Source organism: Phodopus roborovskii, unplaced genomic scaffold, assembly GCF_943737965.1.
Source record: "Phodopus roborovskii unplaced genomic scaffold, PHOROB, whole genome shotgun sequence".
Taxonomy (NCBI): Eukaryota; Metazoa; Chordata; class Mammalia; order Rodentia; family Cricetidae; genus Phodopus; species Phodopus roborovskii.
In genome coordinates, this window is record NW_026126599.1 from 2,790,742 (window position 1) to 2,806,753 (window position 16,012).

Genomic DNA, 16,012 nt, shown 5'->3' on the forward strand with positions numbered 1-16,012 from the left:
TAATTCCATTGGAGCTGAAGTTACAGGACATTGTGAGCAACCTAATGTGGCAACTGGGAACTGAACTCGGATTCTCTGGGAGAACAGCAAGTGCTCTTAACTGCTGAGCCATCTCCTCCAGCCCCTATGTCAGTTTTAACTGTCAATTTAGAATCACCTGGGAAGAGCATCTCAGTGAGGGACTGTCTAGATTAGGTCAGCCTGTGGGATCATCTTGATTATGTTAACTCAAGTAGGAAGATCTGCCTACTAGGAGTGGCATGATTCCTTAGGAAGGGATTCCTGAACAATATGAGTATAGAGAAAGCAAGCTGAGTACTGACGTGCAGGCTTTGATCTATTTTCTGCGTAATTCTGGGTGCAGTGTGCTCAACTCTTACACTTTGACCCCACTCCCCCAATATGTTACTTTTGTTGGGGAATTTCATCACAGCAACAGGAAACACACTCAGCTGGTTTGGCACCAAAAAAATGACTCTGCAGTCTGACCTTGACAGCCAGTGAGTTTACCATGGTGACTTACAGGTGTGAACGAGGGCTTAGCTCACAGAAGAGCTGACCACAGCATGGACTAGGACTGAGAGCGCAGCCCTGGAGAGCTGCTGTGCAGGAGGGCTTGACGGGGCAGCATCTTCTCCCCTTAGCAAGTGTCACTGTGGGTACCACTGCAGGGAGGGACCTTGTGACCCATGTACTTTTCAGATTTCTGAAACCTGTAAACTGAGCAGATCTTCTGAGTCTGAGGAGGCTTCATCCAGGAGGAAGCAATGCTTCTATATCCAGGAAACTGCTATAGACACTCCCCCTCTGGGACCACCAGGCTAGGGGCAATCGCCCATCCTGAAACTTAAGACTCCAGTTTCAAGACACTTTTGGCTGTGTTCATGGGAGTTTGTGGAGAGAAATGGCAGCATGGAAACCATATGTAAACACTTCCAGTTTATTGGGTGTGGCAGTAACTGATTCCCGCAGTCCATAAAGTGCTTCATTCATCCAGCCGAATCCCACAGCACCAGCTTCCTGACTCCTTCAGCCCAGAGTCCCCACAGCAATGTCACAGAGCCCTGTTGACCTGCCTAGCTCTTCATCTGGGCAGGCTAACACAGAGCAGGAAGCACCCACAGAGAGCTCCCTTCGCTCCCACTGTGCTGGTCCCAGGCTGTCCAGTTAAGGGCCCCTGCTCAGCTCAGGAAAAGGAGCAAGCAGGCAGGAGACCTGTCAATACTTGTGCTTCCCATCTTTCTGGCAGCTCCAAGAACGGTGGTGTGGCACACAGCTTGGGCAGCAGGATGCCAGAAGGGTACAGGGACTCTTGGCTCCCTTGCACCCTAAGGATGGAACCTTTGGAATCAGGCACCCACAGCTCAGGCAAGGAGTGACTATGTGAGAAAAGGCAGGCTCTACTGCCGTGCTCTGGTGGCCTTAGAGCACTCAAAGCACTGGGGTAGGAGAGTGGGCTGGGGCAAGAGAGCGGGCCAGTAAGGAAGCTGTTCACATCCAGGTGGAACCTGCTTCCTGACAGCCTGGTGGGAAGTGGCCCATACTCTTGACCCTGAGGCCTGGGCACACTACAAGGATACCCATCTCCAGTGCTCCTCCACAAACCCCTCCTCACTCCCACCCTCCGAAACATAAGAAAGGACCCTGAACCCTCACCCACCGTGGACCCTGAGAGGCCTTGGACCAGGGCTTCACAGCCAGCACTGGAATGAAACATGTCCTCCAAAGCACCAAACCACTGCACACTCCTACTTCCTGCCTGGCCTCTAATATACCTCCCATAATGTCTGCAGTCGCAAGACTGTAGTCACAGGCCCACCCTCAGAGACTGGCCAACTCCCTACCAGGCAGTACTGCCAAGCCCCAGGGCAGGCTAGCCTTCCCACTTCTTCGCTGCTAGGTTAAGCCCGAGGCTCTCCCAGCACTCAGTGACCATTCCACACTCCCCCAGACACCACTTGCTGGTTACAAAAGGCCCTAAGCACTGTGGGCATTGGGCACAATCCATTCCAAAGCACCCCAATTTCCCACTACTGACCCGATCAACAGGCCATGGGGCGGGCTGGGAGCACAGACCTGCCCAGGAGCAGGGAGACACAGAGACCACCAGCACGGCCCACAGGCAGCTCAGGGCAATGGCTGCTGCCTGGAGGGAATCAGCCAGGGACACACTGTTTGCAAAGAGGATTTAGTGAGGCCACAGGGAGCTCTGTTGTGGGCCTTGCCACTAGTGGGGACACACACCATCCTCCTGTGGGGAGCGTGGTGGCGTCAACACGCTGTGAGGTCCAGCAAAGAGACAGCTCAGCTTCGGCTTCAGGTCATTCCATACCTTGCTCATCTGCAAGAGAGGAAGAAAGGGAGGTGAGGAAAGTGGCCACAACCTGGTCCATGTCAAGCCAATTCCCACTCTCTGGTGGCTGAACAGGAGGGCGCTCATCACATTCCCTCACATACCAGGCTCCACAACCAGAGCTTCTAAAAGTGAAGGCAAATCACCCTTATTCTCTCAATGCTGACCCATCCTCCAGAGGCACAGAGTGGGATTGTGAGTTCCAGGCTAGCCTAGGTTACACAGTGAGACCTAAAAATCAAAACCAGGGTTGGGATATATAGCTCAGGGTTTGAGTGCTTACCAAACATGCATGAGACCCCAAGTTTGATCCTCAGCACCCCATACAAAAAATAACCAGAACTTCTGCCTCGAACCACCAAGATTTCGCACTCAACGTGCACAGTCCAGCCGCCATGTATTCACAAAGCCCCTGACAAACTTCTTTGTGTTCCCTGATGGCAGGGACCAGCTGGAAGGTACACAGCCTCTGCCCATCAACCAAGCAGTGACGGCTCTATCGGTCTGTAACTATGATACCCAGGCCAACATTTGGAAACGAGTGGGCTTGTACCTTCATGCCATTTTTCAGATCTTGGACCCACACAGGTTAAAAGAGTGTCTGCCTGGCATGCATAAAGCCCTGAGTTTGGATCTCCAGCACCACATAAGCCAGGTGTATGACATGTAGGAGATAGAGGCAGAATATCAAAAATTCAAGATCAGGCCTTCAAGATGGCTTGGCCGGTAAAGATGCTTACTGCCAACCTGATGACCTAAACTCAGCCCCTAACAGAGCAGAAAACCAAATACCCTCTTGGAGGGAGATGAGGCTCCCATTGCCACTGGGAGGCAACTGAGTCACTTGGAAAACCAAGGAAATTCAGCTAGGGAAGATGGGTGCCTGTGTGTGAGGGGGCTACATGGGACTAGAAAAGCAGATGTGATCAAACTGGCCTTCCAAATCCTAATCAGAGTAACCCCATTGTGCAGCAAACCACCATTAAGCAACATGCCAGGCTGAAACCAAATAGGCTGTCTCTCCCTCCCAAGGCTGGACAGCATTTTCTAGACCAGCAGGATTCTGATAGGGTTAAGGACAGAACACACACTGACACAGAATTCCCACTGGGCTCTGAATGCATCTAATGTTGTCTGAGCCAGTGGTCACCTCTGCTGCGTTGATGTTATTGCTCTGAAGCCAGATTCCACTGTAAACTCAAAGCCAGCTAATGCAAAAACTTAGGAGGACTAAGGTAAATCTGAATTTAGATGCCCAGCACCCAAGTAAATGTTGAGTGGATGCGGTAGCCCACAAAGGGAGACAAACGATCCCCTAAGCAAGCTGGCTGGGTAACCTAGCAGAATCAGTGACCTCTGGGTTCAGATAACTGCAACTCTGCCTCACAATCTATAAAGTGGAGAATGATCCAGAAAGACTACTCACATCAACCTATGACCTTCACGCGCATACATATGGGCCCATACACATACATTCATACATACATGCATATACAACACATATGCATACAAAAGATAAAATGAATGACAACAAAAAATGGTAGAAAGCAAAATGTCCTTGGGTATGGTGGTACACGCCTTTAATCCCAGCAGAGGCAGGCGGATCTCTGGAGTTCAAGATCAGTCAGGTCTATCTACAAAGTGAGATCCTGTCCCAAAAGGGAGCAGGAGACACTGGCAAGATGGCTCAGAAGTTCTATGAGCACTCACTGCTCTTGCAAAGCATCTGGGTTTGGTTCCCAGCACCCACATCAGGTGGCTCATAACCACCTATACCTCTAGCTCCAGGGGATTTGATACCGTGTCAACTCCTGCATACATGTGATACCCATTAGCTCATGCATAAACATAAATAATGAGTAAGTAAAAATTTTAAAGGTTTAAAATAGGGACTTGGTTGTTGGGGAACTGGTAACTTAGGAGGGGAAGTGCAGTCATCAGTAAACACCACCACTCCGCTGTAAGTAGCCCCCAAAGAACTAATTTTACTCATTATGATGAACTTCAGTGAATCATTACCTGGGCTGTTCTTATCACCCCAGTTGGGGGACGGGCGTTAGTTTTACAAGCATTAGATTTACACGTCCCTGCAGGCCACCCCCCCCACACACACACACAAATCACACAACCAAGGAGCTAGGCAGGCGCCCTCTCTGAAGCTGCCTCAGCCCTAGCTGCTGAAAGTGAGAAGAGTGGGAGACACATGTGGAGGTCCCAGAGCTTGAGGCCACTCACATGGGGCAAGCACCCCAGGCTTTCCATAAGCGTCTTCCCCAGAGTCTCCAGCAGTTACACCTAAACGCAGCTGACAGGAGCTTCCAGGAAACTCTGCTGTGGTGCAAAGTGTTCCCGGCCAAACTAACCGCTACCACCTCTCCCCCTCAGCTGTAGGGCTTGGAGATTCTCTATGCTTTCCCTGACTCCTAGAGTTCTCCTAAAAGGAATGAACTTCCTGACATTTTTCTGGTCCTGCTCACAAGTCTTCAGTGACACCATCCTGGCCACACAAGAGGCTGAGAGACCTAGGAACTGTTCAGGCCAATGGGTATCAACTCCATTCTCGAGGTCACTGACTACAGGCCACAGGCCAGGCAGCTGAGAACAGGATGGCATTAGTGACAATGGAGACAGAGGTGACTGACCTCCTTGTGCCCTTGGATCTGGGAGTTCACGAAGGCCCCCAGGATGTGCGAGGTGAGAGGCAGGTAGACGTGGACGAGCTGTGTCTCCTGGTGCAGGCAGTACAGGGAGAAGTAGTTTCGGAGCTCCATGGTCTGGATCACATTCTCCTGCTGCAAACAGAGAGCTGATCTGTGCAATGGACCCTCGGATGTGGGACAGGGCATCTGTTCCGAGCCTGGGGGCTGGCCCCTGCCCTCATATCCACAGGAGGGATCGCCAAGGAAATGCAAGGCCTGGCATGTATTGGCAGAACCCCTGGAACAGCTCCATCCTCCACCAGACCAAAGCCCTGCTCTGGATACCCACAATTCCTGAGCTCACCCAGCTGACTAGGAAGATCTGATGGCACAATCCCAGATGCCATGCCACCTGCAACCCACAGCTGCCTGCTGCTGCCTCCCTGCTGCTCACCTCCACTATACGTGACTCGAGCTGTTCCACAGACTCGGGCTCTCGGCCATGCGCGGCACTCATCATCTGCCTCTTCATCAGGCCGTACTTGTGCAGTGCCCGCTGATGCTTGTGAAGCACACCCTTCTCATGTCGTTCACACAGGTCCTGCGGAGAGGGAAGCACACTCACCTACTGCAGCACACCCTAAAGGGACCCAGAGCCTGGGAGCTCTGGACACCTTCAAACACTCCCATCTGAACAGGAAAAGTGTGAGAAGGGGAGAGCAGAGGCAGCCAGGAGAAGGGTGCATGCTGACTGGCAGTGAGCAATCAGGGCCTTTGGGAGGACCGGCTTGTCCTGTTCAGATAAGAGTCCAGGACAGGACTGGGGGTGGGGTTGGGGGGGTGATGACCTGAGTTTGAGTCCCAGGACCCACATGATGGAAAAAGAAAGCAAGAACTGATTCCAGCAAGCTGTGCTCTACCTCTGCACATGCATAAACACAGACACACAAATTAATATAAGTAAAATAAGACAGAAACACACACACTCAGGTTCAGAGGCAAGCCCCATTCGGATCCTACCTGGATCAGGTTAGTTTGTGCAATGGCAAACTACACTACCCCAGACCCCAGAAGAGAATCTCCCTTCAAGAAAAGGATTTGTACAGTTTGGGGCCCTCAGGCAGACCCAACCTTAGACTACTAATACTACCAACTCTAGACAGCCACTGTCTTACTGATGGTAGGACAGTGTGCCTGAGAAAGAAGACATATTGGCATCAATTGTCTTCCCCAGTCAGAACCTAACAGGAGGTCAGGTATGGTGGCACACACAGGAAACACAAGCCCCTGAACAGCAGAAGCCATGTGTTAGCATTTCAGTCAACAGAGCAAACTTTCCAAAAAAATTCCCTGTAAGCACTGGGCCAAGCTCTCCTGGAGCTCTTTAATAGTGAATTAAGGTTTCCCTTGCTCCTTAAAGTGATCCACCTCTCTGTGAACTCCAAACACTCTGAAAGTCACCTTGGTCATAAGCTCAGCTTGGCTTCCCAGAATCCTTGCCCACGAGAAGCAGTAAAGCCCCTGCATATGGACCAGGACCCCAGTGGCTCACAAGGGAGCACATATTCACTCATCTTGGTTTCTACCACGCACTGCAATTATCTCCACCTCCACTAGGGGGCTCTTTTGGGTGCTAGCAGGAGCCCTGAGCTAGCCTCAGGCAGACAGGTTTCCTTGTGGCAGGATGTGAGCAGAGACATCTTGAAGCAGAGCAGCTGTGGTGACTCACATGAGCTCCTCATGAGATCAGGCCTGCTAACACTTCCTCATGGAGGATGCGGGACACTTATAGGATTTCCCCAAGATTACAAAGTGAAAACTGAATGGGGAGTGGGAGGGACCACACTTTATTCATGCAGCCATCTGTGAAACATGCTTGCTTCTGTAACCAGTTCCAAAAACTTCAGCAACTAGAATCTCTTTCCTTGTCTTCTTTGCATCTTTCCTCAGATAAAGTCACAGAAAATCACGACAGTCCCTTTCCTGCACAGCCTTAACCTCATACCTGTCAACAATCCCAAGGTCACTATCAGACAGAATGTTGGAGACTCACTTTGTAGGACTGCAGTAAATCCAAGAAGAGGTTCAGCTTCTCCACCACATCATTCTCCTCCTTTTTACCCTAGGAACAAGGATGAGTTAACCAACCAGAACACACACACCTGGGAACTCACCCCATACCTAACCACAGCTCAGAGGCGAGTTAAAATTAACCAACATGTTGTGCCACCCCAAATCCAGCAACTCCCAGAGAGCTCACTCCCCAACCATGGCCTGGCAGGCCTCCTCCTAAGCCACCAGCTCAAGCTTCAGGAGGCCCAGATTCCCACTGAGAGCCCTGCAGGCTGATGCAGAGATATCCTCAAACCTGGCAGTTATGAGACAGAGCAGCACCCTCTCCACTCCAGATAATGTCTCCTTTAGGTCTCCCATGTGCAGTGTCTCACCGCTAGGATAGAGTCACACCTCATGCTGGCCCAGCAACTCTGCCCAACACATAACCAATTCTCTTTGAAGCTATGCACGTCCAAAGGGAGGCACATGGAGGAAGGATGCTGGGAGAGAGGCACTTTCACAATAAAGAAAGAGGTCTGGAAAGGGATATGGAGAGACCAGAGAGGTACAAAGGACCCGGTATGAAGGAGTCATGAGTGGAATAGAGGAAGCCAAAGCAGGGGAGGATGAGATACAGGATACAGGCTCGGGATGCTGTTTACAAGCCACATGACAACTGCGACAAGTAGACAGACATACAGAGAGCCCTATTAGTATATCAGGTGATGAGGAAAATGCCCAATGCTGAAACTCATCCATGGTACCCTGGGGACAAGAATAAGCAGTGGCTCACATGCTGTCTGGCTTCCAACATGCATATAGCAGAAGCACTCTAGAGACAAATGACAGCTATGGGCCATACTGCCCATATGTGTGCATGCACACATGTCCCAGCCAACACATGCCTAAAGCTCCAGCTGTAAGCAAGAGATATGCTTACCCCAGAAGCCACACATCGACTTGTGCACAAAGAATCTTTTGGGTAAGAGGCGGAAGAGTGACAGAAAATGAAGACACTTTCATGGAAACACAGGAACTGGACTGAGACTCAGATGTGGCCACCTCAGGGGGACTCTGGGATGTCCCCCAAAACTTCAGTTCACTAAATCAAGAGGTTCCCAGGTAACTCAATCTCACAACTGCAGCCAGTTCAGATACTTGGTAACAAGTTCCAGGATATTGATAGGTGAGCCAAAAGTTTTCCAAGTAAGGAGAGAAGCTTGGGCAGATGACTTAGACAGCAAAGTGCTTACCATACAAATGTGAGGTCCTGAGTTCAAATTCCCAGCACTCACATAAAAAGCCAGGAATGTTACTATGCTTAATGTAACTTCAGAGCTGGGAGGTAGAAAGCAGACACACCCAGGAGCTTAAAAGCTTGCAAGCCATCTGATCTAGCTAAACTGCAAAGCTCCAGGTTCAGTGAGAGACCCTGTCTCAAAAAGTAAGGTAAAGCTGGGTATGGTGGCAAACTTGAAGGGCAGCAGCAGATGGATGTCTGTGAGTGTCAAACCAGTGAGACCCCTACCCAGACAAACATACATACATACATACATACATACCTTTTTAAAGAAAGCAAAAAGAAAAGATAGAGGGGCTAGAGAGAGATGGCTCAGCAGCTAAGAGCACTGGCTGCTCTTGCAGAGGACCTAGGCTCAATTCTCAACACCTAAGTGGCAGCTCACCACTGACTATAACTTTTAGTTCCATGGGATCCAATGCCCTCTTTGGCTTCTGTGGGTAGTGGGCACACACAGGCTTCACAGACATTCAGACAAAACATCTAAACACATAATAAATTAATTTTTAAAATTTAAAAAAAGATGAAGAATAGTATACAAAGATACATGATATAAACATCTGGCTTCCATACAAATGCACACACATGTATACACCACACACATAGTAATGATTTAAAAGGGGGTAGGGCTAGAGAGATGGCTCAGAGGTTAAGAACACTGGCTGCTCTTCCAGAGGTCCTGAGCTCAAATTCCAGCAACCACATGGTGGCTCACAACCATCTATAATGAGATCTGGTGCCCTCTTCTGGCATGCAGGGATACATGCAGACAGAACACTATACATAATTAGTCTTTTAAAAAGACACAAGAAAGGGAAACACTGACATAGTTATCCTGTGCTAGTTGACAGAGTGGGGCTTTTTCCCTGGTGTAATAGGAAAGGGGATTTTTGACTCATTGGCCATAATATCCCATCTGTATGTACAAGACCTGACCAAAAACAAAAGGCAGGCAAATCTCTGTGAATTCGAGATTAACCTGATCTACAGAGTGAGTTCCAGGACAGCCAGGGCTACACAGGGAAACCCTGTCTAAAAAGAAAACAAAAAGAGTGAGAGACCTTGACCATCCAAGCACATGCCTTTAGGAAATGCACAGCATAGGGGCTGGAGCGATTGATTCCTCAACAGGTAATAGCATTTGTTAGGCAAGTATGTGTACCTGGATTCAGATCTCAACACTCAGGTAAAGCTGGGGGTAGCCACTGTACCCCAGTGCTGTGAGGCAGAAACCTGAGGATCAGTGGGGATTGTTGGCCACCTGCCTAGGCCAGGTTCAGTAAGAGACCCCGCCTCAAGACAACAGTGCACAATGATGAAGACCCTGACATCCTCTTCTGACCTCCTCTCTCTCTCTCTCTCTCTCTCTCTCTCTCTCTCTCTCTCTCTCTCTCTCTCTCACACACACACACACACACACACACACACAGGCATGCACGCACCAAGATGGGTATATTTGTGCACTCAGGAGGCAGAGGCAGGAGGATCACAAATTCAAGGCCAGGCTAGGCTACAAAGTGAGTAGCAGATCATCAGCTTTAGGAACAAAGTAAGAACCCTGTCCCCCAAAAATCTAAGACTCTAAACTAAACAAAATTCCATTAACCCCAGTTACCTGAGTAATGGGAGGAATATCAAGAAAGTAGTACAGCTGCCCAAAGTTAAGTTTCGATAAAGAACTTGAAAATGTCAAAGAAGCACAGGGCTGGCAAGAGCCTACTCATTCTCCATCCAGGGCTCTGGGTACACAAACTTCAAGACGGAGCCAGATGAATCAGAAAGGCTCCAGGCAGAGATTTTCATCCCATGCTCTACAGATCCCACTGAGTACAGAGAAGCCTGCCCAGGCTCTGTGACAAACAGCTTCACGTATGCTTCTTGAACCCACACTTGGAGGACAGTCACACTGATAAAAGCAAGTAGCCTGGGGCTGGTGAGAGGGCCCAGCACATTAGAACACTCACTGCCAACACTGACAACTGAATTCAATGCCAAGGCCCCATTGGGTGGGAGAAGAGAACTGGCTCCCACTTGTTCTCTGGCCTCCAGGAGCATACATGCAACACACACACACACACACACACACACACACACACATGTGCACGCTCATTTAACAAAGAAAATAGTCAGCAAGGGAATAGTGGCACATGCTGTTAATCCCAGCACTCTAGGGGCAGAGGCAGGTGGAGTTCCAGAACTCGTCTCCAAAGAAACTAGAAAGAGAGAGAGAGAGGAAGGCAGGACGGACAGAAAAAAGGCAGAAAAAGGCAGGAAGGAAGGAAGGAAGGAAGGAAGGAAGGAAGGAAGCAAGCAAGGAAGCAAGCAAGGAAGGAAGGAAGGAAGGAAGCAAGGAAGCAAGGAAGGAAGCAAGGAAGGAAGGAAGGAAGGAAGGAAGCAAGCAAGCAAGGAAGGAAGGAAGGTAGGTGGGTAGGTAGTTGGGGCTAATGAGTTGACTTGGTGGTTAAATGCACCTGCTGTGAGTGCAACCCTGTTAACCTGAGTTCAATTCCCAAAACTCACATAAAACACCTGGTCAGCTCCAGAGTCAGGAAACTGAAACAGAAATACTTGGAAGCTTTCATGTGACCACCCTGGAGTATACAGTAGACATAAAAGACCTGCCTCAACAAGGGGAAGGGGAGAAAATGGACTCTCCAAAGTTGTCCTTTGACCTCCACGCATGCACTTTGGTACATCACACACACACACACACACACACACACACACACACAAATAAAAAAAAGGTGGGAGATGTGTTGATGATCTAGTTCAGCCCTCTGATATCCAATCAAGCCTCTCCATCCTGTCAAGCCCCTGACACCTCAAGTCTTGGCCCTCTCTACCACAGAAAGGAATACTAAGAATGGGAAGGAATAAACTAACATTGATTAAGAGGGTTAGTGAGATGGCTCAGTGGGGAAAGACACCACCAACCTTCAGGCCTGAGTTCAAATCCAGAACCCATGCCTTAGCAGAGTACCAACCTGTGTGACCTCTACATGCGCATTGTGGTACACATGCACCATCCCTCCCATATGATACTTAAACAGCAGTTTAAAAATTAGGGGGCTGGAGAGACGGCTCGCTGGTGAAAGCACTTGTTGCTCTTGCAGAAGACCTGAGTGCAGTTCCAGCACCCACATGACGTGGCTCATAGCCTACTGAAACTCCAGCTCCTGGGGATTTGACACCCTCTTCTGGGTTCCTCAGGCACTTGCACACCACAAACACTCATTTATATAGACACAAATGCATAAACATAAATAAGATTTTTTTTTTCATTAAAAAGGCAAAAGATAACAATAAAGGTTGGGGAGATAAAGTGCTGGCCTTGCAAGGATGAGGACCCAAGTTCAAACCTCAGAATCCACATGAAAATTCAAGGTATAATGGCTTCCCAGTACTAGGAGATGGAAACATGATCATCTCTGGGGCTCAATGACCAGACGATCTGGCCTAATTGGTGAACTCAGGACAACAAATAACCCTGTCTCAAAGGAGATAGATAGCACACTTAAGGATGACATATGAACCTGTCTCCTGATCTCCAGACATGTGTGAACATAACACATGTGTACCTGTATACACATAAACCATACACATTAGAAAAACACAGGCACATTTCTAAAGGAAACATACTGGCTCTGGGAGGAAGAAAATCAGGGACTTTCCACACAAACAAAGCGGTCAAATTCCCTCTTTCACAGAAACCTCATGGGCACAGGGCTTCCAGCCTCTACAGAGAAAATCCCCCAAGTCCCCAGCAGGTGCATCGCCCCAGATAGGCAACTGAAAAGCTCTGGTCCTGAGCTCAAGGGGCATCCCAGACAGAAGTGCCAGCTATTCAGAAGACAGATGCAGGGGGCTTGTAAGTTCAAGGCTAGACATCTTGGTGAGACACTGTCTCTACACCAATGACCCCCCCCAAAAAAAAAAGCAAACAGGGCTAGTTGTGTAGCTTAGTGGCTGAGCACATGCCCAGAATCCTCCCAGTGTCAGGCTAAGGGTGGCTCAGTGATCAAGCTCCTGTCTAACATGTGCAAGGCCCTCACCTCAGTTCACTACATAAAACAAAAACAAATACATAAATTAAAAACTAAGAACGCCTCTTGCACACACAGCAGCAGAACTTTTTGAAGTGGATTCAGAGGAGGAAGTCTCTTGGGGGCACTGAGCACTTAGTTATTATTCCAATGGGTTAAGTTACTGGTTGCCAGGTACAAGCTGGCACAATGGGAAATATGTGGTCCATCCAGAAGCAAACTACAAGCGCAACTACAATGCCAAGGATACATTTAACCTCAGCAACATCAGGGTTGGGGACAAGGACCTAATCTGTTTCTGCCACTAGGGGTCTTCTCAGAAGCATAAATGGCTCAGGGGGAGCCACCCATAACAGACAGGCACAGACAATCTCTCTACTCAGAGACAGGAGATCATCCACACAGAGCTCTCAAAGCCAGGCTAATGAAAAGGTGCTCAACCACACAGGACAGCATGTTCTGGGACAAGGGATGCATGGAGAACGAAACCACTCACCTGCTGAGCAGCCTTGTCTGCAAGCAGTGCGAACTCCACGGATAGGCCCTTGAGTGCTTGCTTCAGGGAGCCCCACGTGCTGAGGTGCAGAGCAGCCCAGGACGGCAGAGGGGTTGTGTCAGAGCCTAGAGCACTATAAGAACAGAACACACACTCACCTGCCTGTCCCTTCCCTAGATGTGTGATCCAGGAGGGTCAGAGCTCCAGGAAGGGATCTGAGATTCTTAAAAGTTCAATAGGGATGTTTGGAAGTAGTTGAGGAAGGCAGGGTCTCAGGCCCCTCTAGACCCAGAAAATCACTGCTACTGCCAACAAGACCGGAAGGTCTGTGTGCTGGGGAAGTTGGGTCCTACATTCCTATAAAGGAAACCTGGTCTACCACTGGCTGCTCTCACCAAGGCAAATGGCTCTGTGTGTGTGTGTGTGTGTGTGTGTGTGTGTTTGAGACAGGGTTTCTCTGTATTGCTTTGAAACCTGGTCTACCACTGGCTGCTCTCACCAAGGCAAATGGCTCTGTGTGTGTGTGTGTGTGTTTGAGACAGGGTTTCTCTGTATTGCTTTGGAGCCTGCCCTGGAACTAGCTCTGTAGATCAGGCTGGACTCGAACTCATAAAGATCTGCCTGCCTCTCGAGTGCTGGGATTAAAGGCGTGGGCCACCAATGCCCGGCTTCATGAAGGGGTTTTCTAGACTGGGTTAACTAAGATGGAAAGACCCACGGATGAGGGTCATCATTCCCTGGTCTGAGGTCCTGGGCTGAATAAAAAAGAGGAAGCATCCATCTCTCTCTGCCTCCTGCTCTTGCTACCATGCTCTCCAACCATGATGGACTGTGTTACACTCAAACTGAGAACCAAAAACACTTCTCTCCTTCCAAAAGTTGCTGCTGCCAGGTATTTTCTTAAAGTAGTGAAAGGTGCCAAGAAGACTGCACTATGAGCAGCTATGGTAGGTGTGTAAAGACTTCAGCATCCGCACCCCCCCCAATGCTTTCTCCTGCCCCCTCCCACCACCTATGGATCAGTGCAATGCGTCAGGATGGTTGGGAGCAACCCCCAACCTGATTCTTGTCACAGTCCCTACAGGGCCACATGCCTGAGCTCCTTCCCAAATATGAGAAGATCAGCAGCGTTGTCGATGGCCCGGGATGCTATCCGCTCGGCTCTGTCTCGAAGCTTGTAGAAGCTGTTATAGACATTTCGAATCAGCTCCCGGCTCATGGCAAATTGGGTCTGGATGTCAGCTGGAAGGAAGTCCTAGAAAAGGGTGACAAGAAAAGACAGTGGCCTGCTGCTTAGTCTGAGAGAGAGGACATCCTGGAGTCTGCTTGCTCATCTGTTACAAGCTAAACCCCACTGCCAACAAGGTGGATCCCGCCACCCAAAAGAAGCATGGTGAGGGTCATCAAGGGTTAGCACTACCGTCTTCTTAAGAGGGGAAGGAACACTCAAAATCGGAAAACTACCTTGGCCCTAGCAGCCAGCTTACAGTTCGTGAATTCATCTCCCACGCACTGGGCTGCCTCCTTGAGCTTGTGCTGAACATCCTGAAAGAGGAAAGAGACAGCTTCACCATCTACTGCCAGCAATGACACCCAGATGAGAGCAAGTGAGCTCCTTAAAAGTCCAACCAACGAAAGAGCTAGGCTTGGTGATGCTTGCCTGTTATCTTAGCACTGGGGAGACCTCAGCAGGAGAAAGAGCTCCAGCACAGTCTGAGCTACACAACAAGACTCTGTCCCAAGTAAGTGGAGCTGAGGAGATGGTCCAGTAGGTAAGAGCTCTTGCTACACGAGCATGAAGAACCAATTCAGAATCTCTAGAACCCAGGTAAAGATCTAAGTGATGCTTCCTTCATATGCCTGTAACCTAGCACAGGGGAGCAGAGACAGGATGGTTGGCCATTTCTGGCTGCCAGCATAACTCCATGAGGGACCCTGTCTCAAAGAAGTAAGGTGGAGGGTGATGGAGCAGAACACCTGACGTCCTCCTTCAGCTTCTATGCATGCACACATAGGCATGCACACAGGCGTTCACATCTGCACACATACACTACAGGCATGTACATGCACACACGCGCGCATGCACACACACTCACACAAACACACACACAAAATATTAAAAGAGAGAAGAGAGCAGGAGGCAAACAACCGCAAGCTTCTTTAGGAATTTGATATGGTGGTGCATGCCTGCAATCCCAGAAGGCTACAGCAGGGGGATAACTCCCAAGTTCCAGTCCCTGTTTCAAAAAAAAAAAAAAAACATAAAAACAGGCAGGTTCTCCTGAAGAGAAGCTTGCTTTTTTGCATTTGCTGGTCCATCGGCATTCCAGAATGTCTTTGCTGTCTCACAGACTCGTTAGGGTTAAACTGTAGGAAGTTTAACAGAAGGACAGGAGCACAGCCAAGCCCCTCCTCCTGTACAGAGCAAAGCTCCTGTCCAGAATCAGAGTTCTACCTATAACAGGCTTGGCATGGACCCCAGAGACAGACATGGCGCCACAGGACCCTTCGGACTCTATGCAGCCGGGGACAGGAAGAGAGACTGATGCTTCCTGTGAACAGATCCTCAGGGTTAGGAATTTGTAGAGCACTGAAATGGCTGGTGAGAAAGGAAAGGTAGCAAATACTGGTCACAGGCCAGGCCCTAACATGTGGCACTGGACGGAGGAAGGCCTCACTGACAAAGCTAAGCCTTCAAACCAGGCAAACACCTGGGAAACACAGAAACACATAGTAGGCAGCCAAGCCTATGTGGAGGGGCTTGAAGACCATTTCTAGTTCTTCTACCAAAAAGGGAAGCTGAGGATCAGGGACATTACAGACACACACCATCCATGGATAGACAAAGAGACAAGAGACCTTCCTGTCATCATAAGAAGGGCTATACTGCACCTGACTTCCTAAGCCTCTGCCTGGAATGTAGATGGCTTCCAGGTTCCACCCTCATTCCTGCTCTGGAATCCAACACCACTGCATCCCAGGCCTCAAAGGCCACTCTAGGGCTAGCAGTCAGAATTCCTAAAGACGAGGTAGGTACCTACCATGGCTTAAGGTTTGAAGACAGCACCACAAAAAATAGACAAGGCTGTAAGCACCTACACTATCCACTGTAGTGGAGAGTTACCC

At 49.4% G+C, this 16,012-nt stretch overlaps 1 protein-coding gene across 2 annotated transcripts in view; it reads right to left on the reverse strand.

Annotated features, from left to right (window-relative positions):
• Positions 1–924: 924 nt before the first annotated feature.
• The window catches only part of Snx8 (sorting nexin 8), a 45,510-nt gene continuing 30,422 nt past the window's right edge, over positions 925–16,012 (reverse strand). For both annotated transcript variants that reach the window (XM_051205130.1, XM_051205131.1), the window contains exons 5-11: positions 14,351–14,431; positions 13,981–14,141; positions 12,887–13,019; positions 7,046–7,114; positions 5,447–5,593; positions 4,996–5,145; positions 925–2,341 (exon numbers count right to left, since the gene is read on the reverse strand). In XM_051205130.1, the coding sequence (XP_051061087.1) occupies positions 2,228–2,341; positions 4,996–5,145; positions 5,447–5,593; positions 7,046–7,114; positions 12,887–13,019; positions 13,981–14,141; positions 14,351–14,431 (855 nt within the window). In that variant the 3' untranslated portion in view covers positions 925–2,227. The remainder of the gene's footprint in view (positions 2,342–4,995; positions 5,146–5,446; positions 5,594–7,045; positions 7,115–12,886; positions 13,020–13,980; positions 14,142–14,350; positions 14,432–16,012) is intronic.